General features: G+C 44.1%; 1 protein-coding gene across 7 annotated transcripts in view; it reads left to right on the top strand.

The window, feature by feature from the left end:
- The window catches only part of PPP2R2B (protein phosphatase 2 regulatory subunit Bbeta), a 451,980-nt gene that overhangs the window by 176,748 nt on the left and 249,362 nt on the right, over positions 1-25,870 (top strand). For 2 of the 7 annotated variants that reach the window (XM_059417852.1, XM_059417851.1), the window contains one exon: positions 1,693-1,886. The exons of 3 other annotated variants lie outside the window; for them this stretch is intronic. In XM_059417852.1, coding sequence (XP_059273835.1) covers positions 1,693-1,886 — 194 coding nt within the window. Of the gene's footprint in view, positions 1-992; positions 1,887-25,870 lie in introns of those variants that run through there. 2 more of the 7 variants (XM_059417857.1, XM_059417850.1) reach the window with 2 other exon arrangements.

The raw sequence follows: 25,870 nt of genomic DNA, 5'->3' as shown, positions 1-25,870 counted from the left end.
CATCTAGCTCAACTTGTGGAGCTTAACTGAGCACGACGTCTGCCAATGTCTCTCCCTGCAGTGATGCCCACTGAAATGAATACCTTCTACAAGAGGAAAACGGGGAAATAGCTTTTCCAATTTGGCTTTTTTAGGGAGTTGGGTAGCTTCATAAATGATTTTATCGGTTTCATAAGGGTAGTGATCAAGTTTTCTTTTAAATACTGAATTTGCAATATGGGGAAACATCAGGGGTGAGAATTCTGCATTTGTTTCCTAGATGAAGTAGGGAGGCAGGTCTCTTTTTTCTGTTTATTGGGTCTTTGAAAGCTCTTCAGGGTGGCAGTGGCTCTCTGCGGGCACAGGGCTCCTGGGTCCCTTCCATCTTGGGAGGAGACATAAGCTGTTTCTACAGTGCTGTGTCTTCACAAGCAAGACCTACAGGAGGTCCTGCTTCACTTGATCCAAAACGAAGTGCACAGGGCTAGAGAAGGTGGACTTTTTCGGACTGACTGTGGTCTGGCTTCATAACTCAGCCCTCTCGTTTCCCTCTGCCTGTGTAGACACAGACGCCTAGAATAGGAAGGGGATGTTGACTCTGTCTGGAATGGAGAAGTCATAGGTGGTCGCAGAAAAGTTCTGCTCCCCGTTCTGTTCCTAGCCCAGGAAGCTTCTATTAGGCTATGGCAGCCCTTCTTCCCATTCTCCCCTCTCTGAGGCTTCAAACCCCAGGCCTCGCCGTTGAACTTTATCAAGGGACCGCATACCTCACCCAAGGGTGAGCGAAAGGGTCCCAAGTGTCGTCTTCTTGCCTACCCCAGAGGACCCACTTCTCTTCGCGGTCCTAAAGCGCAGGTGTCCGGAGCAAGGCAGCGAGCTAGGGACTCTGGGGGCCTCAGTAAACGCTGCCCTTAGCCGCGTGGCACGGTTGGAGGGCGCTTGCCAGAGCGCCTCTCTGGTTTTCCCAGGAACCTGCCGGCTCGCTGCTTGCTGCCCAGGTGCCGGTTCGCGGCTGCGTGCGCCCCACTGCAGCAGAGAGCAGCCGCAGCCTCTGCCTCGGTCACCAGCGCTGCTGGGGAAGAGTCCTGGGGCTGCTGACGCGGTTGGGAGGAGCCTCGCCTTTAATGCACCAGCCGCCTCCAGCCTCCTTCTGCAGCAGCAGCAGCAGCAGCAGCGGCAGCAGCTGCGAGTGCGCGCGTGTGGGTGTGAGGGTGAGTGCGCTGGCGCCGGCCGCAGCGCCCTGCCCAGCTCCCCGCCGCCTTCCTCGCCCCCGCCAGCCGGAGCCGCCCTCCCGTGGGACCAGCACCCTGCTCCCGGCCGGCCCAGCCCGAATCCGGCCCCTGCCATCTCGCCACTGCAGCTCGGGTCCAGAAAGGCACCATTTTGTTGCGGCCGCCCGCTCTCCCAGGGGGAGGAGGGACCTTTTTTGCATTTTGGAGCGGCTGCCAACGTGGGGAACCTGTTGGGCATCTCCCCAGCCCCGCTTGTGAGCGCCTCCCGGGCTACGGGCGGGCCCGGACCCCTCGGGGCACGGCGCATCTTGGCACCCGGAGGCAGCGGAGCCGGGCGCAGCATCCTCGCTGGGAATTGGAGCTGGAGTGAGCGCACCGCGGGAGGAGCCGCCGCAGCCTCGGAGATCCCGAGTGGAGGAGGTGACAGCTCCATTGCCGGGTTTTTATTTTTTTTCTCTCCGCCTCCCCGTCTCCTCCTCAGGCTCGGACCATGGTGCAGTCCCACCGGCTCCCCTGCCCCCCTCTCCTGTGAGACTGGCTGCGGGGAGGGATCATGGATACTTGTCTGCCGGCTTCTGGTTCCCACGCAAGTAAGCCTGCTGTCAATGGAGGAGGACATTGATACCCGCAAAATCAACAACAGTTTCCTGCGCGACCACAGCTATGCGACCGAAGGTAACGCCAGCCCCGCCGCATTCCGCCGCTGGGGCCGGGCGCAAGTTGCGGATCGCTGGGCTCGGCGGGCAGCCGCGCGCCGAGTGGCGGAGACTCCTCCCGGCCGGGGGCTGGGGCGGGGGCTCGGCCCGCGGGGATAGCGGCCGGTGCGCCCCACATCCACCCGGGCTCCGCGAGGCGAGCCCGGCGTTCAGCAGCAGGTGGACCCGGCGCCCGCGGGAGTTAAAATGGCCCTCGGGGATCAGGCTTTGCAGGGTGGGGCTCCCGACTGGGAAAATGACCCCGTGAAGGCAGATGACCCCTCCCCCAAGACGTTTGCCGGGATCTTGGAGGGGCAGAGAAGAAAGGGCCCCAGTCGGATCCGAGGTCCTTCCCCCCATCCTGACGGAATGATGTTGTGTCTCTCCGTGGCGGCAGGGAGGGCATGGTTTCATTTCCTGCCGGTCTATCACTCCGTCCAGGTTACCTGCTCAGACAATCAGAACCCCAAAAGGCCCTTTGCAAAAGGGCTAGCCCTTCTCCCCTTGGAAGTGCATTAGCAAGAAATCAAAAGGTAGCTGGGGAGACGGCGTTCCAGCAGCGAGCGAACGAGTCTGACACGTGGGGCCAGCAATGCGATCAGTGGGGCCTTTAAAATCACCATTATGAATTCTGCAGCAGTAGTTTCTGCTGAATCAACAGCCAGCAGAAAGCAAGAGGGTTCAGTAAGCCGAGCTTTGCCAAGAGGTGAAATTGTCGTGGCGCTCTCTCTCTCGCTCTCGCTCTCTCCCCGCTTGTTCTGACGTTAGCAGGCAGGCAGGGAAAGTCAGCAGGTGGAATCTCATTCTGCCTTTTGTGTGTGAATAGAGAGTAGAGGCATTTTTTTTCAAATGCCAAAACTTTTGCATTTTTGCTTTCATTTTCTACCTGTAGGCCCTTATCCTTAACCACTCATATAAAGTGTTGCATTATCACCTTGTAACGTACACGTGAGAAAATGTGTGTGAAAATGCTTGAGGAAAACAGTGCACGTATGTTAAGACAATTCTTGGTACTCTTGGATACTAACATTTTTATAATCTTTAATCAAATCAAGACTCAGAAAAATGTGATGGGGTTGGGGTAGTAGAAGAGTTCAAACTCTGAAAGAGAAAAAAAGATACAATATGGGGGCAAAGGTGGCATCGTCTACAAACATCCTGGTAAGTTTTAGGTAATAAAGAACGCCCCATGCCATTGAAAACAGATTCTTCATTTATCATTATTATTGGAGAGTGTCCAGCCTAATGAGTCCATGGTGCTAGACAGATTAAGCAGACCTGTATGAGCTCTGCCATTCAGGAGCATAGAGATGGCTTTTAGAGATGTTCTGCCTGTCCCTCCCCCATACAGACACCATACTTGCTGAGTCTTTTCATTTGCAGGATGACAGGGTGGTTAGAAGATGTTCTTTCTTGGTCTCAAGTGCTTTGTCACTGACTCAGTTACCAGGTAGATTAGGACTAGCTCCATGTCTGAGCATGTCATCCAAGAGAGAAGTTGGCCTTGGGTCTGTTGGTTTTTCCCGGTGATTCTTCTTTCTGTTTGTGACAACAAAGAAAGAGGGCTGCCTTCATGTTTTCTTCTAGATTGCTTTATGCCTCTAAGTGCAGGCACAGGAAACTTACTGAGCTGGGAAGATGGGCAAATTGGGGCTGTGTGAATGGGAGTATCATCCCTAGAATGAAGGAGTGAATTAAAAATGGAATTCCTTAGTTCTTTGTGGGCTCCAGACACTGCCCTGATCTTTGGTCCTTTCTTATGGCATTTTTGTAAACTCTGATTCTGGGTAAAATAACTGAGTTCGTGTAGTCAAAAAGAGGCATGAGTTTATAGCAGACCGCTCTCGAAAATCTTTCTGTCTGAATCAACCTCTCAGAATGTTCCGCCTCTCATATACACACAACACACTGGAAACTAAACAAAACCTTTATTTTTCAGTATGCCTTCAGGTATCTTTACCTGATGTTATTGAAAGTCTGGGAAGAAGGGGGGGAAATGCAAGTCGGACAGAGTAAATAGCAAAAGTTGGGTACAGCAGGAAGTTCTCTATGATCTTAATCTGTTCATTTAGGGAACATTCATGTGTGGCTGGCCGCAGGGGCAAGAATCCATCCTCTCTCTTCTGATGAATACCTTGGAAGTGCCAAGTACACCTTGAAATATCACCAGATCAAAATATTATTTGTTAAAATCCTCTTTGTTGAGGGCTTGCCTCAGAAGCACCCTTCTCCTTTATTAACTTAAATCTATTTTCTCTTAAACCTGACCTTAGTTTCTAGATCCTTCTACAGACTTTGCTTTGCTTTTTGTCTTCCTTGATATTTCAGCATTTTTCCACCTGGCCAGATATGTCAAGGGTTTTTTTGTTTGTTTGTTTGTTTGTTTTTCCTCCAAAATCTCCTTCACATTTATCTCTAAATTTTTCTTTGCTTTGCTTTGCTCAGATCATTCCACACTGCAGTATTCTATTTAAAGCTGAAAGGTTTTTGCTGTGTAGTTAGTGTGAAGGACTCTAAGCTCAATTTGCATTGTAAGTGGTAGCTGCAGGCAAGTTCCGCCAGCTAAGAGCAATGCAAATGCTAAAGGACACTTTTACCCAAGCTCTTCTCTCTTATTTTCTCTCCCTCTCCCCTCTCCCTGGCCCTTCTCCCCACCAACTCCCCCTCCTTCCGTCCCCTCCTTTCCCTACCCACCGCCCCCACCCACCACCACAGGGAAGAAAAAGAACACATGATGTATATTTATTAAAGACATTTCCTGTGAGTCTTCTTTTATGCTGAGCATCAAAGTTACCACCCTCCTCGATCTTTATCTTGTCTCCCTTTTTCCGCTTATCATCTTGGAGCATCTTCTGTTTCTCATGTCATTGCTGAGCTTTTTAAATATAGCATTTCAATATCTCCACGTCCTGCTCACTGAATGCTATTAACATTTGCAAATAAGGCAAGTGGGCAACTGAGGCCCACAGATGTTGCTGATTTGTGAGGGTCACACAATGAGGGAGGAGCTTGCCTTCAAACTCAAGACCCTTTGCAGCGTGTGCTCTTCCGCTGAGAAAGTCGGCACTGCCTCATTTTCCTTCCTTCAACCATTAGTTCCTGTTAGGAGGAAGACCACTATGGTGTTATCTTCATGTATAAATTGTATTTTCTATCTGGGGTCAAATTCTTGGCAGGGATCATTTGAACATGTGTATATGGGAGTAGATATGGCGAAAAGTGGGGTTGGAATGACTACAGAAATAAAGTCAACACAATATTTTTACTGGCTTTTTCAGGTAATGGAACTCTGGGGGTCCTAACCAAGGCTTCATCTCTCAAATCCCTTTGATCTCTCAGTGGACTTCTTTATTTTCAGACTTAGAACTGACCAAAACCCTCTCTCGATTAGGGCAGTTTGAGAGTTTTCTACACTGATCTTCCCACTCTTCCGTGAGGCCAGAGACAGAATAAATGTTTTTCCTAGCTGAGTTTACAGGAATGGCAATCTGGTTTGAAGAGGAAGTCAGAGAACAAGTTTTTTGCTGTTTGTTGTTGTTGTTTTTAAAGATTTTATTTATTTATTTGACAGAGAGAGACACAGAGGGGGAACACAAGCAGGGGGATAGGGAGAGGGGAGTCAGGCTCCTTGCTGGACAGGCAGCCCAACTCCGGCTCCATCCCAGGGCCCTGGGATCATGACCTGAGCCTATGGCAGATGCTTAATGACTGAGCCATCCAGGCGCTCTGGGAGAACATGCTTTAAAATAACTACTCTGTTCTCAATTTCCTTGGCTGTAAAATGGGAATAACAATAGAACCTGTACCACAGCGAAAAAAATTAATACAGGAAAAGCACTCAAGACAGTGCCTAATGAAAAAGCTGGACCTCGGTAAATGCCGTCAGTACAGTACAGGCACATTTGCATAGCAAACACGCATTTTCCTTGGATCGTGTCTTGACTGGGTATGGTCTTGAGGGGAATGGCTAGTGGAGATGGGAGAGAAGTCACTAAAACCTACCAGTCTCTTCTTTGTTAGCAAATCAGCCATGGGTCTTGCCATTTAGTTACTTGCTTTAGTGTCCTTGCTGGTTACATTCTGGCAGTGAATAAGTTTCATCTTCTCGCAGAGGCCTTAAAAAAAAACCTATACTATCTACACATTAAAGGAAGAATGAATTTATTATTCCATGATTTATGATTATATTATTATTATTACATAATTATTGATTCATTCTGCCTTTAATTCCTTCAACAAATATTAGCTGACTTTCTGCAGAGGTGATCCAGCATGGTCCAATACAAACGTGGTATCAGGCTGGCGCAGGAGGCAGATATTAAAGAATTTGGCAAATAAATTTGTAATTACCGGTGGTGATAAGTGACTTTCAGGGAAAGCACAGTGTGCCTCTAGATCATATATAAGGCAGGAAGGGGGATCTAATTTAGTCGGGGGGACCAGAGGCAGCCTCTCTGAGAAAGTTTTAAGTTGAGAACTAAAGGATCAGTCAGAAATTAACAAGAGGTGAAGGAATTCAGGTAGAAGGGACAACAGGTATAAAGCCCAGAGATTTAAAATCATGTGACTGATTTGAAGAATAGAAAGCTGCCTGTGGAATATAGGGAGCAAGAGGAAGAGTGATGAAAATTAGACCAGAACCTGCTGTTTACTCTGGAATGCACCAAAACTGGGAAAGATCCATGCTAGGATGAATGGTTGGATGGATAGATGGATGAATGGATAGATACATGATAAAACAAGTTTGAAATGTTCATGGTAAAATTGAGGGGAGTCCATCAGTGGATAGTGACTATATTTTTTTTTCAATTTTGCTGACTATTTAAAATGTTTCATAATAAAATGTCACAAAAGAGAGACTGGAGAGGTGGTCAGAGACCAGATCATGTTGAGATTTGACCATAAGGAGTTTGGACTTTCTCCAAAAATGGATCGAAAGCCATTAAAGGATTTTAATCGGGATGGTAATATGATCAGGTTTGTTTTTTCAAAGCTCAGTCTAGCTGCTATGCAGGGTGGGGTCAGAGGGCCGGGGAGGAAATGAATAGAGCAAAAGGGGAATAGTTAGGATACCACAGCTGTACTCTAGGACGGTGGCAGCAGTAGAAGTGGAGAGAATTAGGTGACTCTGATACATCATAGAAGAAGGAGGGATATAACTTACTTGGTGTGATAGATTGGGCAGAGATAGAGAAATAGATGGAGGTGAGTGTCAAGGACGACTCAAGGACGACTCCCAGGACTTTGCCATGAGACGGGATGCATAATGGAACTTCTCACTGACACTGGAAAAAGACTTTGGAAATTGATTAGTCTGAGGGGTGTGTGAGCCACTTTGCCTCACAGCAAGACCCTCAAGCAGTTAGATATCTGGGTCTGAAGGTCAGAAACAAGATCGAGACTGGATGTACCATTTGAGATGTCAGCAGCACATTAAAAGTATCTAAAGTCATGTGAATAGATGAGATGCCTAGGAGAAAAGCACTCCAGGGCAGAACAAGGAAACTTAATTTGGCTTGGCACAAAGAAATTGTAACAAAAAGGAACCCACAATGGAATGCCTTGGCGTAAACCTAACTCTAACACACGCTGAAATTATTCAGAGAACACTGTATGGCCATTTCTCAGCAATGGGGGTAGAATAAGAAGAGTCCAGTCTTGGGTGAGTTGAGTGCAGAGGGTCTCCAGACTTGAGTGAGATCTGTGTGATTTCTGAAATGTTACAGCTTCCTAGGGGGCACGGGAATAAAAGTGAGAAGGCAAAAGTCCCTACTTCCTGTCCCCCACGCCCATTTCACACACTCTCAAGAGGGAAGCTAAGATGCGTAAAAGTAGGACGGTACATGAAAATGGCTTTTGATATGAAGGGGCTGGGAAGGCACTAGAAAAATAAAAGGAGCTGGTGTCAGATGATGGAGAGCTGCCTTGTAGTTCCTTAAGTTGCTTTGATATTTGTATGCAAATGCCAGATCAGAATAGTACTTCCAATGCATATGGATGAATGTTTGAGTTCTCTGCCGTTCTCAGAAAAATCTGAAATGGAAGGTGGAAAGAAGCAGCCTTATACTATTGTAAATGACCTTTCTGGGGATGGGAAATGTTCTGCTACCAAACATAATAACCAGAGTACATTGAAAATCACTAGCGAGTATTCATTATTAGCATCCAGGTCCCCAGGGGCAATCTCCAGCCCTTTATGAGGGCTGGTCAGAAACATGCCAGTGAACCTGGGGTGAATAATATTAGGCCAGTTCTGTCAAAATATTGGTAATGCTCAATGAAAAGAGCATAGCTGTAGACTGACATTCCTAGACTCTAGCATTTGCATTTATGAAGAAACCAAGGGCCCCGTTTCAGCACTTAGCCGAGGGAAGAGAACTGAGGTTTCTCAAGCACAGTCTATCCCAGGCATTTTCCTAGGTGTCACGTATATGTTTACTCATTTAATCTCCTTCAACGATCACGGGAGAATGGTTGCATTAGTCTCCTTTCTCAGACCAAGAAATTTCGAGCTTTGGAAAAACAAAGAGACTTATGGAAGGTCCCATACTTGTAAGTGGTAAAACCAGCTTATAAGCCATGACTGCCTGGACCTGAGGCACGTGCTCTTCTCCTGCCCCTGCTGCCTCTGGTCAGGATTTAAAGTGGGGGGAGATGCAGGTTATATTCTCTCTTTTGCATTTATCCCCATGGTGCACATTCAGTGCGGCTGGACTGACTTTGTCCATCTTTCTAGAAGGGCAGTGCACTTGTCTGAGCCTTCGCCATTGTCCCACAGGAAGGAAGTTGAACTTTTCCACCCAATGCCAGGATCCTTAGTTGACCTTCTCCTCGAGATGTATTCTACTCTATAAGGAAAGAAGGAAAATACTTATGGAATTGAGCAAATTGTGAGAATTAGCTGGGTTTTTATACATCAGTCCATATCCCTCACCCTTAGCATAGGAGGTCAACAGTGCAGTTGCCAGGCTGTGCTGGGATGGCTCCCCTGGACCTTTGGGGCGCCCATTCTCCAAAAATGGTAGCAACTCCTGTAGTTGGCTCAGGCAACAAAAGGAAGAGGTAGAAGCAGGTACGTGATGGCAGTTTTCCTTTTCATATAAATGCAGAGGTGTGTGAGGCCTCGTTTTTGGCCAGAAAGGCTCGCCCATGCTGTTGGCCTTGTCCCCCATTAAGAAGATTGCTTTCACCAAACTTGTCATCTTTACCACCAATCTGCCTTCTTTTACCTCTCTAACAGAACTCTAGGATCAGGCTGAAAATCCGGATAGACCAGATCTGACATAGCTATTTCATTGGGAGCATATTGTTTTTACAAAACCACTAGGCTCTGTCTGACAAATAAATAAATAAAATCTTAAAAAAAAAAAAAAAACCACTAGGAACTTTGTTTCAAGTGACCCAGGAACCCTTGAATTCTTATGCTCCAAGTTCAGTGTGGAAAGAGTGGGAGATGATGATGGTAGGAGCTGCATGTGTGAAATCCACAGAAAACTCATTATTATTAATTTTGGAGAAGGGGTCATTGTAACCGAAAGTGATAGGTGTGTAGGGGATTTGTCTTTGCTTGGGAAGAAAGAGACCTGATTGCTTCCAGGAAACATAGAGAAAAGAAGGGGACTCTGTGGGTAAGGAGCAAAAAAATGCACAGGATCTCAGGACCTGGAGGGACCCTGAAGGGCAGGATTTTGACCTAAGAAAGGGGAGGTCTGCTAGAAGTGTGCCAGAGAGTACCTTACCTGCACTGAGCTTGATGCTAGGGGACCAACAGCCTCCTCTTCGCCATGCATTGCAATGCTGACTCCATTGTTGTGAATCCACCAGGTAATGAACCTGAAGTAGTCACAGAATGGCAGGCTACCTCCTCCACATAATGTGGGGGGAGGCTCATCTCTGTGATGCTCAATAGATACACAAGTGGGCAGAGGGTAGACAAGCTGCAAACAACCCTCACAGATACCGCAGGAAGGTGCTGAGCACTCCCAGGTGGTCTGAAAGACAAAAGTCAGATCCTTAAGTACAAAATGTCACCAGAAGTTTTACCAAAGAGGAGAGCTATATAAGAAACTTCGGAGAGTTAACGTTGCTCAGAAGTCAAGTTGGGGCCGGGAACATCCAAGTTAGGAGGTCGGTTGGTTACCATCGTTGTAGTCCTATCACTGTCTTGTCCAGTCCCCTGTCTAGGTCTTTATTTTAATCTGGCAAATGATACAAGTGTCTTCTTACTTGAAAGGACTCAAGCATTACAGAAGTTGACAAAGCAGGGGCGCCTGGCTGGCTGAGTCAGTAGAGCATGTGACTCTTGATCTCAGGGTTGCAAGTTTGAGCCCCATGTTGGGTGTTGAGATTACTTATATATTAAAAAAAAAAAAAATCTTAGAGAAATAGACAAAGCAAAGCATGAGTCACCCTCTATCCCCACACCCATCCCACTGCCCTGCCTGGAGTTAGCACTGTCATTAGTTGACAAGGCTTCCTTGTGGCCATCTTTGGTTGTATTTTCATACACTTAAATATACATGTACACATAGATATTGTGGGAGGGATTGTTTGTTTGCATAAGTGAGTGCATACTGCTTGTTCTGTTTGCACTTTGCTTTTTCTCCCACTCAGTGATTTCGGAAGATCTTTCCATGTCAGGACACCTACAGTTGCCTTGTTCTTTATAATGGCTACATGGTGCACTGTGGTATGATGGCACCATAATTTATTTAGTAGTTCCCTGGTGGATGGATGGAGAGTATTTCTGGCTTTTTATATTACATACAATGCTGTGGTGACTGTCTGTCTGTCTATCATCTATCCATCCATCCATTGTTTGTGTTCAAAGATTCTCCTTCCTGATTTTACCATCTTTAAAGCCAAGATACTGGTTCCTTTTTCTCCACAAAGAGGTAAGAAGGGCATTTTGGTCCTTCATTTCTTCTCTAAAGAACCTTGGATCAATCCCGTAACTGCGTGAACTTGCATTTCCTCATGTCTAATAAGGAAACACCTAGCATATCTACTTCTATGTGCCCAGCACTGTGTATTCTATAACCATTTTAGATTTGAGTGGATAAGTGTAAAGTTTAGTTGGTAGCGGTTGTGGAAGGCTTGTTATGTGCCAGGAACGATCTTCCAAAGTATTTTTCTAATTTAGTCCTCAGAACTCCAGAGGTTGATACTGTCCTTACCCCCTTGAAGTAAAACGTTGAAGCAGAACAAGGTGTCCAAGGTCACCCACTGGTGAGTGGCAGAACAGAAGTCACTTCCGGGTCTGCCAGACTAGTAGATGGACACACCTGTTTAAAACAGAAGTCATGATGTTGACACAGGGAAAAGAGGATTCCTTTTTCTACAGAAATACCATTTTGAATCAAGGCCAATAGAAAAGGTCCAATTTTTATCAAGATTTTGAAAATGAGCGGAGGGAACACTAGAAGGGGATGGAGCATTGTTCGGAGTGATGTAGAACGCACATCCAAAGACCTGGGTGTAATTCCCAGTCCCACTGTCATAATTAGTCACTTTTACTCTGGGGGCTTCAGTTTCCTAATCTCCTAAAATGAGGCTGAAGGTGGGGGAGGGGTGGCATGCTCTGTCTAGATTTTTCTGGCTCCAAGTTTCCATGACGCCCTACGTCTGTGTTTGACGCTTGTGCCATTTCAGCTTCTGAAGTCTTCTTCTTAAGTCTGTTGTGACATCGTGCTCACAGGTGAGTGTGGGGGACACAGACGCTGGCTTTCATCGGCCCCACAACTCCAGGCTTGGCTGTAAGAGCTGATGGGTCAGATCACCCTTCTGGCAAGAAGTCTCTGGTGCAGCCAAGAGGTGGAGCCAGAAAGGGAAGCGTCTCTTTGCCAAAAGCTGCTGCAGATGGAGGAGCCAGTCTGTCTGGGAGGCCCATGACTTTGAGAGGAGCCATTTGGCAAAGTTGTTGGCAGGAGCAGCCTTGCAGCCTGAGTGCTGGAGACTGTCCTGGGCTGGAGTGAACCGCGGATGCAGCAAAGGTGGCTGGTGGAACAAATAACCATCTGGTGAGCAGGGTGCTGCTCATCTCGCCGCGCTGACAGTGACAAGCACGTGCCAGTCGGTGAGGCTGGGCTCTCTGTGACACGGGCTGACAGGCACAATAAAATGTCTTCCCTGCTGTTGTACACTCCTTGGAGGCGACCTGTTCTGTCAGAAATCAGGAAGGCTCCCGTTTCTTGCACTACTCGAGGAAAGAAAATCCATCCCATCCAACAAAATTTCCTCATGGGGTTTGTGGCCAGTTGCTGTGCTGGTTGTGCTGGGCAGCGAGGCGAAGGAGGTGAATGAGGTCGCAGTTCCTGTCGGATGTGAGCAGAGGAGACTCTGTCCTGCTCAAAATGCACGTCGCCCTCCAAGTCAGGCTTTGTGAGTCTGCACTGTGTTTACGTCTCTGTTCCGTCAGGTGGCTGAGGTGGTGGAATCAGACCCCGCGTGGCCCTGGAATCGTCTCCGGCAGGGCTCGTGCTGCGGCCTTGGGCAGGTCACTCTGTCTCCCATTATTTCTTCTACTTAGAAAACATGGCAGGGGTTGAGGCAACATGCTAGCATCTTATTATTTGTATGTGAGAAATACATTCAAAAGAATGCCTCTCTTACTCCATGCTTTTGGGACCAATGGTTGATGGTCTGCTGGAAAAATGAAAGCTGAAAAAAAAAAAAAGTTTAAATGCTATTTTAAATAGCGTTGCCTAATTTTGATGAAAGGTCTGTTGAAGAATCAAGGCTTCATCTTTGAATGTAAGTCTGCTGACTGGAGCTTATATTTCTCTTGTACAAACCACACCCAAAATGACAAAAACCATGTCTGAGTTCGGTTTCCTTGAGGTGAATAACAGTACAAACATGTGAGAAGCAAACTTAACCACCAATCTTTCTAGATTTTTTTATAACTGGCCCCGACCTTTTCTCTCTCTCACATTTAACCCCACAGCTCTTTTTCATCTTTTGAAAGCATCCGACTTAGTTTTCATATGAAATAATCCTTTACTAACTTTCCACACCTTTCTTTTCATCACCTTCCAAGATATTTTATTCACTAGCACATGTAACAGGCATTATGAAATAAGGGACAAAACAACAGCCTTGTAGTAAACATGCGCCTCAGCTACGAGAAGCAGGAGTGTGTCTTTGTCCCAGAAACGAGCCTGCTAACTTAGCTGTGAGTAGAGAGCAGGCTGTAGGCCCATTTTACAGAGGCAGTGGAAAGCATTTTTTTCATCCAATGAGTCTGATTCTTAGAAGTCCGTTAAAAGAGCTTCCATGGAGCTCCTGGGTGGCTCAGTCAGTTGGGCGTCCCACTCTTGGTTTTGGCTCAGATCATGATCTCAGGGTTGCGAGATCGAGCCCCCACGTGGGTCTCCACATTTACTGCGGAGTCTGCTTAAGATACCCTCCCTTTGTCTTTCTTCCCACTCAAACTCTCTCTCCCCATCAATCAATCAATCAATCGATCTTTAAAAAAAAGAAAAAGAGCTTCCATTTTATCGGTGGTGAAGAGGAAGAGACACAGGTACTGAGTGTTTGCAGTGTACCAGGAATTGAGTACTGTTCTCTGTCCTCTATATAGTCTATATGATGTACTGCTTATTTGTACATCTTGTGCCTTATATTGGTGTGTATATGATACAGATCTGTGCACATATGTGTCTGTTTCAATTAATCCTCACAGCAAACCTCAGGAAGTTTGTACAATTAAAGCTTAATTAGGTGAGACTTTTAGATCTTATTCACCATTGTCCAATAGTCATCTCCTAGCACAGTACCTGGCAAATAGCATCCATTACATGTTTATTAAGGAAATGAGGGGATAGGCTCCAATTTCACTGCTAATGAAACTGAGGCTTAAAGAATTTGTAGGATCTGCCCAGTGTCAATCAGCAAACTCAGGACTTAAAACTCAAGTGTATCTGACATAAAAATGGATGTTCTTAAGAACAAATTTAGGTATGTTAAAATAATGTGTTTTTGTTTGGGTTTGGTTTGGGTTTTGTTGTTGTTTTTACAAAACTCTCAGACATAAGATTTATGTTAGAATAACTATTTAATAAGATAATAATTTGGTATCTCCACTTTGCACAAGTATAGGTATTCTAGAACAGGAGTTGATAAACTTTCCTATAAAGTCAGGTAGTCAACATTTTAGGTTTTGCTAACCATACAGTCTATGTCCCAGCTACTGAACCCTGCCATTGCTGCATGTGGGCGTGGCTGTATTCTAGAAAGAAACCCTATAGAATCAAGTGCTGGCCCTTGGATGGTATTTTGCCCACCCTCCCATTCTAAAAAAAAAAATGTTTGGAGCCCAATAGAAGTTTAAAAAATGGTTGGCCTTCCAAGTGATTGGTTGCAATTAAGTGCTAGAGAGAAGCTTTCCCAAACAGGAATGGCTTATGGTCAAAGTTGGGTTTTAGCAGGATTCTGATAGTGATGAGGAGTGACAAATGCTGTCTTCATGGGGGGGGGGGTGTCTTTTGTGACATTAGGAGACAAAAGTACGCCAAGGAGAATAGCATGCTGTTTGAGCTAGAGACTAGATATATTGTTATGTTCAATAGGCCATTAGAATCTCTGCATATAAGCACATCCCCTTAGGATGTCCCCCCAATGTTCACTGCGTACCCACTTAAAAATAATTAGTAAAGGGCGCCTGGGTGGCTCTGTGGGTTAAAGCCTCTGCCTTTGGCTCAGGTCATGGTCCCAGGGTCCTGGGATCAAGGCCCGCCTCGGGCTCTCTGCTCAGCGGTGAGCCTGCTTCCTCCTCTCTCTATCTCTGCCTGTCTGCCTACTTGTGATCTCTGTCAAATGAATCAATAAAATCTTTAAAAAAAATAATTAGTAAAATATTTATTATATATGAGGCATCATGCTAAAAAAATACTAGGCAAACAGTAACAAACAAAACAAAGACTCTGGCCTCATAGAACTTACATTCTATTGGGAAGACACACCTGAAATAAATACAAACGTAAGCATATGAATGTAAATCTTATTAAATACTATGTCGAAAAAGAAAAGAGCTATGTTCACTGATGAAAGCTTGGACTACAAAGAAAACTGTAAAAAAGAAAATCAAATTTACCACTAGTGCCAGACATAATCATTACAAATATTTTCAATGGATTCCAGACTGTGTGTGTGTAAGAGAAAAGAGAAAGGGGCAGTGGAAGGATAATACTAGAATTATATGTAAAACGGTATCATATCTGTTGTTGTTTTGATTCTAAATAAAATTGTGAGCCTTCTTCTGTAACATCATATAGTTCAACCACAGTTTTGCCATTCATCTAATGTTGGAAGTTAGATTATTTCCAATATTTTGCTATAATAATTGTATGATAAATAATTGCATGAATCTAAATCCTTTCTAGTTATTTTTTTTAGAACAGATTTCCGAAGTCAAGATTCCCGGGTTAAATGGTATAAGTAAGTTTCTAGATGCAAACAATTAAGTTTCTAGACAATAGTTACTGTGTTCTCTAGAAAAAGCTCTACTGAGGAAGACCTTTGCAGTAGCTGTGGCCTTTTCCCACCATTGCCACCATCTACCTCACATTGTCACAGATTTTCAGAGGGAATTTATGCAGGTGCAGATTAGAAATAAATTCATCAAGATATAACCACTGACGCTTAATATACTCCTTTGTCCTTGTCCTTCCCCAAAGCCCACATACATCTACCCAATCTGAGAGGGGAAGCAAGCTCAATTCTCAGCCTCTGCCATTAAATACATGGGTGAGTCGTTTGTTCTCTGGGATTTAGTTGCCCACCTATATTAAATAAAATGACTTTCATGGTTCCAGGGCATCCATTGTAGATAAGTATATGGAACCCGGTGACCCAGAAATGTTAATTTTCTTCAAACTGATAAGTAGGTGACTTCAAAGAATGATTGACCCATGACGACAACCAATATGGTTGTTTAATGAGCTAGCCCTCTCCTGGGGTTCATATTTGACATTTCTGAAAGCTGTGTTCCTTCTTTTTCTATTAATACTATGTGTGGTTGAGTGCAATTTGAACCCAGGTAAATCCAAGGAAACTAAACTTTGCCTATCATCAACTTAAGATTTGCAGACATCTCTAGTTCTCTTCCAAAAGTTGGGTGCATAATTTAATGAAATAGAGAAGTATAAATCTTATAAACATCCATGGGATTGTATTTTTAGTGAGTGATTTTGGTCCTTTTTCAAAATAAATGGGCTGTCTGCATTTCAGCAGTTGCTGGGGATTGTAGGTGGGAGTTGATTTGAAGTCTGAATCCATTTTGCTTGAGTATTTGGGGCATGTTTCTTCCTGTGAAGTGAGATTACAAAGTCTTCGAGACATTTTTTTAATTTAAAATGTTTATGAAGTTTTAAAAAATTGAACATAGGTTGTGACCCAAGAGTTAGGCAGATAAAAATTGGAAGGTACCTAGCTGGCTGATGGGCTGGGCGGATGGATGGTCGTTTGAATGGGTAAAGATTTGTGGTGGTCAGTAAGATACCCAGTTGCTTTGTTAAAGGGTTATAAGTATGAAAACATCTTCTAGAAACATCAAGTTTCAATAATAACTTGGAGGCATAATATTAAAAGCAACCTCTCCTTTCTCTTCTGTCTGGGAAGTCAGGGCAGGTGCGATGGGGTGCGAGAGTAAGTATTGATTAGGGCGGCACAGAGCCACAGGAACATGCTTCCAGGAAGTCATCACCAGCACCAGTTCAAAAAAAGAAATACAACGGAGCAGGGAAGAGCTGCACTGGAACCCTGAGCTGACAGAAAAGACTGGCACAGTTGAGTGCTCCCAACTGACATATCTTGCAATGACCAATACCTAATCCCATTCGCGTTCTGTAGGATTAGCCCGGCTGAAACTAACCTCCTATGCTTTGAAAGTCAGAGCCCTATGGTCACTTGAAAAGACGTAAGAAGGCTTTTCATGCAGTTCCACTTGTGAATGAGGTGTGTTTCCCTGAAGGCTCTCTGATCCCTTACAGGTCAGAGATCAAAGACTTGCTGAGGTCTCCCTGGGACCTGAAGAACTCTGTGCACAGGGATAAAAAAAAGAAAAACAGAAAAAGCAAAAGCAGTCTGATTATCATATTGTGCTTCTGTTGCCAGCATGCTTACTCAGTCCCTGAGCTTCCTCAGCACAATTTGAGATGGAAATTTTCCGATCAGAATTTTTCCTATAAGTCTCAGAAGCTTGGATTTAAGCCTGTTATGTGGGCCAGGCTTCTTCTTTCTCCAGTTACTTGACAAGTACGTTGCCTTTGAGTCACTCATTTGGATGGCCTTGATCTAGACATTGGCATGTGCTGAAAAGGCAAAAAATGCTTTCCTGCTTGTGTTTGGCCCTTTAAGATTGGGCTGTTGACCATTTTGTCCTGTGCTTGTAAACATTACTGCTTCCTGCCTGTCCCCTCATTTCTTTGAGTCTCTCCTAACTGACATTCAAGTCAACCATGCGAGCTTGTGCTGAGTCCTCAGTACCGCCCACCCATCCCTGCTCCCTGCTTCTGGACATACAATTTCCCCTTTCCTGGTACCTCCATGTCCCGCCTTGACTCTGCATTTTTCCCTGAAAAATTTTTTCTCAGTTCAGGTTTTTTTTTAAATCATAACAACAGTGCTGGGATATACAGGTATTATCCCCATTTCATGGATGTGGACACCAAAGTCCAAGTTCAAATAGCCTGCACATTGTCTTTCCAGCTAGAAAGAAACTGCTGGAAAACAGTCCTCACCCCTTCACTTCCTTGGTTTATCCTACAGAGGACAGTGAGCTGCTTGGCACACGGGCACTTTTTAAGTGGTTTTGAACTTGATTTGAGTTGGAGAGGAGATTGGTAATGTCTCTAGTTAGGACAGTAGCCAGGTGCATATTTACTCGGGAGTTTAAACTTAAACTCCATCGGGACATGTTCAAGCTAGGTTCTCCTACCCACCCCCTGGAGTTTAAAGATGCGCTATATGATTTTTTCAATCACTTGGAAATTGTAGCAACTAATTAAGATTATAGCCTATTATTCGGTCACTCATTTCATTGGTTCTTCTGATACTTTAGCAAGTATCAGTTAAGTAATGAAAACCTCACTTGTGCTGTATAAGTTGGTATGTCATGACCCAAGTACAAAAAAATATCTTGCAGTTTATTACCACTGGGTATGTGGGGTGGAGAGAAATAAGTATAAAAAAAGACTATTAAACAATTAAAGGTAACCACATCCATGATGGAAGGGGTGTATAGATAGCATGATTCCTCTCCTATAAACTTCTGGGTGTGTCAATAAAGAATTCCAAGGAAAGAATGTCTAGTAGAATATGAATGATAGCTAGGTCAGGCTGATGAAATTTTAATTCTTCCTATTTTTATTTTCTAACATCTGATAATTTTCAGTAAGTATAAACATGGTTTACATAATAGGAATAATAAAGCTGTCATTATGGTGAAAAACAATTCATGGAATGTCTACTAGGCGCAAAGAACAAGTCTGTGGGTATCAGCGTAGTAAATATCCACCTGAGTTCTTACTTTTCCTTTGAAGTCACATTAATCATTCTTCAGAGGAAAATCGGTGAGAGCGCTGGAGGAGTAGTGGCACGTAAAGACTCTTAACTGTCGAATTTGGTAACAAGAATTCCATTCGAGTTCTCTTAGCTGTAGGTCTGTGGGAAGGGGCTTTGGCAGTGAGCTCGGCCCTTGGGTTCAGAGGCTTTGGTCTTGTGTCTAGGCTGAAACAGTAAAGGAAAGGTGGTATCTCTTACCTCAGCCAATCAGTTCATAAGGGGGCCAGGAAAGGGTTTAGGTGAGTCAGTGAAAATCTATTTTGATGGTGGAAAAGCCATCTAAGAAAAAATGTCCTAGAGCCTGAGGGTCAGAGCCAGCCCCTTTACACACGAAAGATCTCGTAGTCTGTGTTTATTGACACAGAAGGTGGTTTTAATTACCCTGTAGGAATTTCTGGCATGTTTTGCCAAAGCCGGTCTTTAAATGTTTAATCAATGGAATTCGGACAACCATACCAACAGGAGAGGTATATGTATGGGGGCACTTGGTCAAGTGTAGTGTATTGCAATGTGGCTGCTAGTGATAGAACATGGGTGTGTTTTATCAAAGAAACATAAGCCTGAAAATACCAGCTTCCACCCACGAAATGATCTTGGCTTCAGAGAGTATGGCATGTTTTATGTCTGAGAAGTTTCAGTTTCCTTCCCAGCCATAGTTCTCATCTAAGCAGCTTCCACAAGCTCTGTTTTTGGTGTCTTGAAAGTAAATTTGGTAAGGTGATCTAGAGCCAGATTAATCAGCTTCATGGTCCCACACTAGAGACTTGAAAGAAGGAATGTGCCTTTCCAGGTATAGGTCCAAGGAAAATGTATGCTTGTAATCTTTAGTTTTACCCATGTGTGTTGACCTACAAAATATTTTAAGAAAAGAACTATAATAGGAAAAGGGGTATGATGGTGTCGCATCACAAAGCCATTTTAATCTTTCAGATAATTTCAGGGAAACCATAGTCCAAGATAAATGTAAAAGCACCAAAGAAATGCTTTCCTTGAATTTTTTCCTCTCTGCTCTTGAGTGTCTAGTTTGAATCCTCCCACTGAGACTGTAAAAATAGTCAATAGTGCTACATACTATCTTTGATTCATCTCTTCACACTTAACTCCAGATGGAATTTCTTTTTTGTTCTCCTTGCATAAAAATGTCCTTCACACTATCCCCTTACACTGCTGTCCCAACTAATCTCCATAGAGGCCAAATGCTACTCTCTTATGTAGACATGCAAGGGAGAGTAAGTTGGCACCTTCAAATATGAACAGGAACCCAAAGGCATCTTTGGCACAATCTACTGAGCCTCCCTTTGAGCTACTGAGAGTGTTTGTGTCCTGTTTAGTGACATAGTGGTTTGGTGATAATCCTTTTGGTTTGCATGGAAAGGCTTCTCAGGCTATTTCATACTCTGATGTTCACTGATCTGAGGATTTGCCAAGCTCACAGGGATGTAAGGCCAATGAATGGAAATGAATCCCTCTTAACCATCACAACAACTGAGCAAACAGTTCCACAGGTATCTTCGGTAGAGCTAACTATCAAGTTTAAATTGTCCCTCTTCCTTGGGTCTTCTAAGTTAGCCTGTTGGTGAACCAACTTGGTTTAACCAGGTTGATAGGTTGTAACTTAATTTTAGGCAAGGAAAGAGTTACATAAAATAGTAATGCCACCTGAAACTTGTGAAAGGACTTTATATTTCTACAAAATATTTGTAATTGGAGAATGAGTTTCTTTTTTTCCTCAATGTGAAAATGGCACTCCCGATTTGCCCGTGATCACCTAGCCGGTTTGTGATAGAGACAAGACAGAGGTGCAGAGATCTGATCCATAAAACCAAGCTCTTCCCCATGATGTTACAAAACGAAATCAACTTTCATTGAACTCCCAACTGGAGGAATTTTGCAGTCTTGAGAAAAAGCATTCATTTTGCTGACTCTCTCTGAGAGATGTTGACCACCTACATCCTTAACACAAGGTTCTTTGGGTGGAGCAACTTGGCATGTCACAGCCCTTTGTTGGGCAATGGGTGTGGGGTATGTCTCATTTCTAAGGTCATTCATTGTTACTATTCCAAATGGAAGCGTCTTGAGGTCACATCCTGGTCACTGTCTTTGGTGCAAGCCTCAAAGAGCTAAAGTTTGACATGTATGAAGTAAACTTAGTTCTCTTTCATGGCTGCATATGGCACCCAAATATGTGCCATTTAAAGCAAGCAAGAAAAGAGATGAGAAAGAATGGATGAATCACCACGAACACCATTCTTTTGCCCCAACACATGGCATAAGGGCAGCGAAGCTACATTTACTGAGCGATTCTTACATGCCATGCTGTTTACTTCTTTTGCTTCATTTCCATTTAAATACATGAGCAGTGAATTCTCTATGAAGAAGATGGGCTTATTACTTAAATCATCTAACCGTAATCGCTCATATGTAAAGTCAGGATAATACTAGCAGCTAACTTTCTGTGGTTGTTGTAAACATTAAGTACGATAGTTGTACAATGGTTAGAAAGTACCTGACCTAGATTTAACATCAGTAAGTGGTTGTTTGGTTCTCTTTAGTATTTCTAGAAGCCCTAACTGGTCCTAAGTATTATTCCCACTGGGCCATACATTCCTTCTGCCTTCCAAATCCCTAGAATTCAGGGTTATACCAACAAATAAACTTAGCAGTTTGAAAACACTGACTCTGAAGACCCCTGGGTTTGTATTCCACCTCCACTTGCTAGCGCTGTGAGCTTGGGCCAGTTCTTTAACCTTGCTAAGCACGGGTGACTCCTCTATAAAATACAGATAACAAAGCTGAATTTCCTGAGGTTGCTGTATTCAATATGACAGTGTATGTGATGTAGTCAGTATCAAGTATGTAATAAATGCTACATAATGTTTGGTTGCATCTTAATTAATATTAGTTCATTTATCTCTATCTTAAAACATAATCATTACCATCAAAAGGTGCTTGTTTTCATTACAAAACAGAGGAGAAATACACCCTAACCTTAATACCTGGTCTAGTATCAGTTCTGGATGGTGGTAATTGACCTCTTTTAAATAATAAATATCTCATATAATAATATATGGAATCTTATGAGAGTCTAAGCCAACTGCTGCCCTTTTCAGAATATGAAACAAAACATTAGGAAATGAAAATCCATTATCTACTCTATGTAGCATCAGTAGAATCATTTTTAAAGGTAATAGCTTTGAGATATTAAAAAATTAATGATAATAAATAAATTATAAACCTGTCTTTCTATATTAGTGGTATGTTGAAGCTTCTTGCTAAGGCTTATTTTGTTGTTGCTTTTCAATTTTGTTCAGCTTTATTTTTAGTACTCCTTGTATTACCTTATTCATAGATTCTCCCACAGTATAATCCTAATACCTCTGGACACTGAGAGAAAGGGAGCCTCTTCTAATCTGGGATATGACCCGTTTCCGTTTCTGAGTTCTTCCAGTTGCTTTAAAGTTCTGTGTACCAGACCCGTTGCTGCTAGCCCTCCGCTGGGAAGCCTTACCTTAAAAGCTTTGTATCCTTGCGTTCATGATCCCTCTTTAGCTACATGAGGGTCAGTCCTCCTGACAGCCCCCATTTTCCTCAAGACTCCTCATGTGTTTTCTGGCCCTTGTTTTCCACCTTAATGGTTACAAGAGCCACCCGAAGTGTTTGTTAAATGGAAATTGCTAGGCTCCTCCCAACGATTCTAATTGAAAAGGACTGGGAAAGAGCCCACAAGTTTGATTTCTAGTGGCGTCTTAGGTAGAGAGTCGCTGCTGCAGGTTGGAAGCGACGCTTTGGGAACCCCTGCTCTCCAAAAGCTGAAGGCAGCCCACTAACAGTGGGAGAGGCTGAGCCACAGAGAAGTTTTACAATGTTGGCTGTATTACCGTTATCTGTCTGGATTTTGACAGACCAGGAACAACCTCACCCAAAGAGGCTATGGGGGGACTTGGGGCGTGTGTAATGCACCTGTATGTCACCAAAAATTGAAGCATCACTTCCTCCTGGAGTCTGGATCTGAACCCCGTGTTTGTCACAGGAGCCAAGGGAGAACCCAAGACACAGAATAGTGGCAGAATAATGAAGCATGAGTTATCCAGATGAAAGCTCCTATGGAAATAAAGGTATTAGTATTATTACTTATACCTACTATTCTTCATAAAAATAACAATATGGAAGTGTTGAATAGCTCCAGCCGCATAAAAATTGTTCTGGGGGACACAAATCAATTAACTCATGTTTTAAAAAGAAAGTGTAGATAATAAGCAGTGTTCCTTCCTGTTTTCAGAACATGTTTTGATGAAATGTGTTGGTACAGAACAGTGACAAGTAATGACTGGTTAAAAAGCTAACCAGGAAAGAGGCGAGGCTCTGTAGGACTCGACCCGACTGTGTAGATGCCGGCGAAGTATGCAGACTGGGCTAGAGAATCAGAGAGTTGGATCAGCCGCTGTCACAGAAAAAGCCCTGGGCCAGGAGGTGAAGAAAGAGGCAAGGGCTTCTTACTCTGGACAGTGAAGAATGAAGCCTTACCAAATGGTAACTTTGAATTACGAAGGAAATCGGGAAATTACTATGTAGGAAAAACAGTAACTTCTACCCTGGAATAAATGCTTGGAGGCCTTATTAATGTGACCACGGGGCCATCCCACCTGAGTGGGATCAAGTAATGGGAAGGCTTCTGCCAGCTTTGTCTACCTTTCTTCAAACTATGGGGAGAGACTGGTGAGCTTTACAACTTCACACGCGGCTGTGGTCTGGGGCCCTTCTGATACAAAGGGACTCTAATTTTTACTTGAGAAAAAGAGTCATCAGAGAATTCTCTCCTGAGGTGGAGTTTGTGACCGAGAGGGATAGAAATCTGAAGTCAGGCCGAGGAGTAAGACCTGCAGAAGAGTTTCTTTTAAGGAAAGGTACAGGGAAAGAAGAGTTTCCAGGTGAAGACTTACTCTAGGAAAATGAATGATGTGGTCGAAGACTTAAAGGGAGATGAAAATGAAGAGCAGATGTGTGTACTTATGTATATGGATATGTGTTTCTGTATATTCTCCATCAGCCACAGGGGATGGGTGAGTCAAGTCAAGCTTTGGCGTCCTGAGGGAATTATGCGGCCTTAGCTTTATATTTTTATACAGACTCCACACAGGCTATATCACTACTGTGCTTTTTTTATATAACAAAAGAGAGAGTAGGCTTTGTTCTCAAAAAATACCTTGTGGTGTTTGTGTTGGGAGGTAGTCTATCGCTCTTTCCTTGCTATCGAAAAATTCCACAATTTTCTGCGTGACCTATTTTAATTAAGAGTTTACATCTGTTGTGATTTCAATGAACCTTTCTTTCATTCTTACCAGCCAGGTAACCTTTCCAGTATGTTCTTTTTTTTTTTTTTTTTAATTTTATTTATTTATTCGACAGAGAGAGATCACAAATAGGCAGAGAGGAAGGCAGAGAGAGAGGAGGAAGCAGGCTCCTTGCTGAGCAGAGAGCCCAATGCAGGACTCGATCCCAGGACCCTGAGATCATGACCTGAACCGAAGGCAGCGGCTTAACCCACTGAGCCACCCAGGCGCCCTTTCCAGTATGTTCTAATGCAGTTTTGATTGGGGGTCTGAGTTTCATTTGGTTTGGCCTCCGTTGCTGTTTTTAATGAGATAAGACTAGATAGACTTCAAATGGGTTTCCCTGGAGCTGCCGACCTTCATTCCCTCCTTGCCTCCTCCGAGAAGGAGGGGACGAGAGGGGTTGGATTACTTTGTTATCTGGTCATGTTTTTTCTGACCTGTGTCCTGTCAGACTCGAAAATTCCCAAAAGCACAAAAGCGGCAAGTGGGAAAGAGACCGTTCAGAGTCAGAATTTGAAGAGCTTGTTGTGAGGAAGACTGCTTTTTGCTGTACCTCATCAAATCCAACTGTTTCTGAAAAATCCTTTCCAAGTACAAAGACGGTGCCCTTTTCAAAATGCTGCGGGATTGGTAACTATGTAAGCATTGTGCATAGCTCTGTGATTGAGTGTGGGGCGTAAAATGAATGAATGTGCGTGTGTTAACATAATGTAAGGCTCACTTCAAGGCATTATTTTCTCAAGTTAAGCTACTTGCTTTGGAAATGGAATCCATTAAAATTCGGTTAAGATTGCCTTGAGTTTTCATCATAAGGCTAAGATTATTTAAAAGCAACGGAAGGCAAAAAGCCATGTATGATTGTCTCTGACTTCCCAAACAGTGCTCCAGCAAGAAATCGTACTGTTCGGTGTAGTGGCGGGCTGGTGTGAAAGGAGTCTGCCATCAGCCTTCCATTTACTAAGTATTCATTCCACACGTGTGTGTCTGGTGTTGTGCTCTGCCCTGGAATGCAGATGTGAGGTACACACAGCTGGTGTCTGCCTTTAAGGCACACCTGGACCAGTAGGGGACTGAGGACCACAAGTAATGACACTGGAGGATGAGAAGTCCTGTGACGGGGATGGACAGGGAGCTGTGAGATGATGTGAGAGGGCTCAGAGGAGGGTTCCTGAAGAAAGACATGGCTCAGCTAAGACCCGAAGGACGAGGAGAGGGAGCAAGCAGGAAAGGCGTTCCAGGGAGGGAGAATGGTATGATGAGAAGATAATGGCTTTACCCTCCCTGAGTCATTGAGTAGCTCAGGAAATAGTCTGTCTTGAAGACTTAGTTTCTTTTTCTTCCTGTGGGGGGCAGAGGTGGTGCTAATGATGGTGGCCAAGATGGCAGCCATGGCGGGTGCTGGTAGAGGAAGACAGAAAGCATAGCAGTTAATCCTTAGTGAACACTTGTTGGGTAGCATGTTGAAGTACGCTAAGCACTTTCCTTGCATTCATTACCTATTAGAGCTCTACAGTCACCTAGTGAATGGAGGTACCATCATTCTCTATGGGTCCCAACACAGATAATGAGAAAAGTGAAGCTGAGAAAAGCGAAGTAAGCTGAAGGTCACCTTGCTAGTAAGTGGAAAAGCCAGGGCTTAAAAACAGAAGTTGACTCGAGCTCGCATTTTCCACCATTACTGTGTTATTAATAATCTCACTTTTTCAGGGGCAGATATAAATAAAGATGAGCAGGATAGTTCATTTGAAAGAGCTTTTTAAACTGCGTGGAACTCTCGACTGTCCTTGCACGTGTTGAGCTGAGGCATGAGTCATGTGCTCAGGAGCTAGCCTAGATTGAGGAGTAAAAATGGCTTCAGCAATACATGCGCTGTCGTCCCCAGCCTTGTTAGCACCTCCTCTCATCCTTTGGCCTCCCCATGTTAATAATCAAACCTGGCCTTCCCCAGGAGACGGCTTTTTGAAGCAACAGAACGTTAGATGAGATGGACCAGCGATTTGCTCCCAAACGGCAGTTGCTATGTTAGAAAGGCCTCAGCTATTTCTGAGATTGTTCATCTCTGTTGCTC

The sequence above is a fragment of the Mustela nigripes genome, chromosome 12 (genome assembly GCF_022355385.1).
Source record: "Mustela nigripes isolate SB6536 chromosome 12, MUSNIG.SB6536, whole genome shotgun sequence".
In the NCBI taxonomy this organism is placed as follows: Eukaryota; Metazoa; Chordata; class Mammalia; order Carnivora; family Mustelidae; genus Mustela; species Mustela nigripes.
Note: the sequence above shows the minus strand (reverse complement) of the source record. Positions and strands in the feature narration are given on the sequence as shown.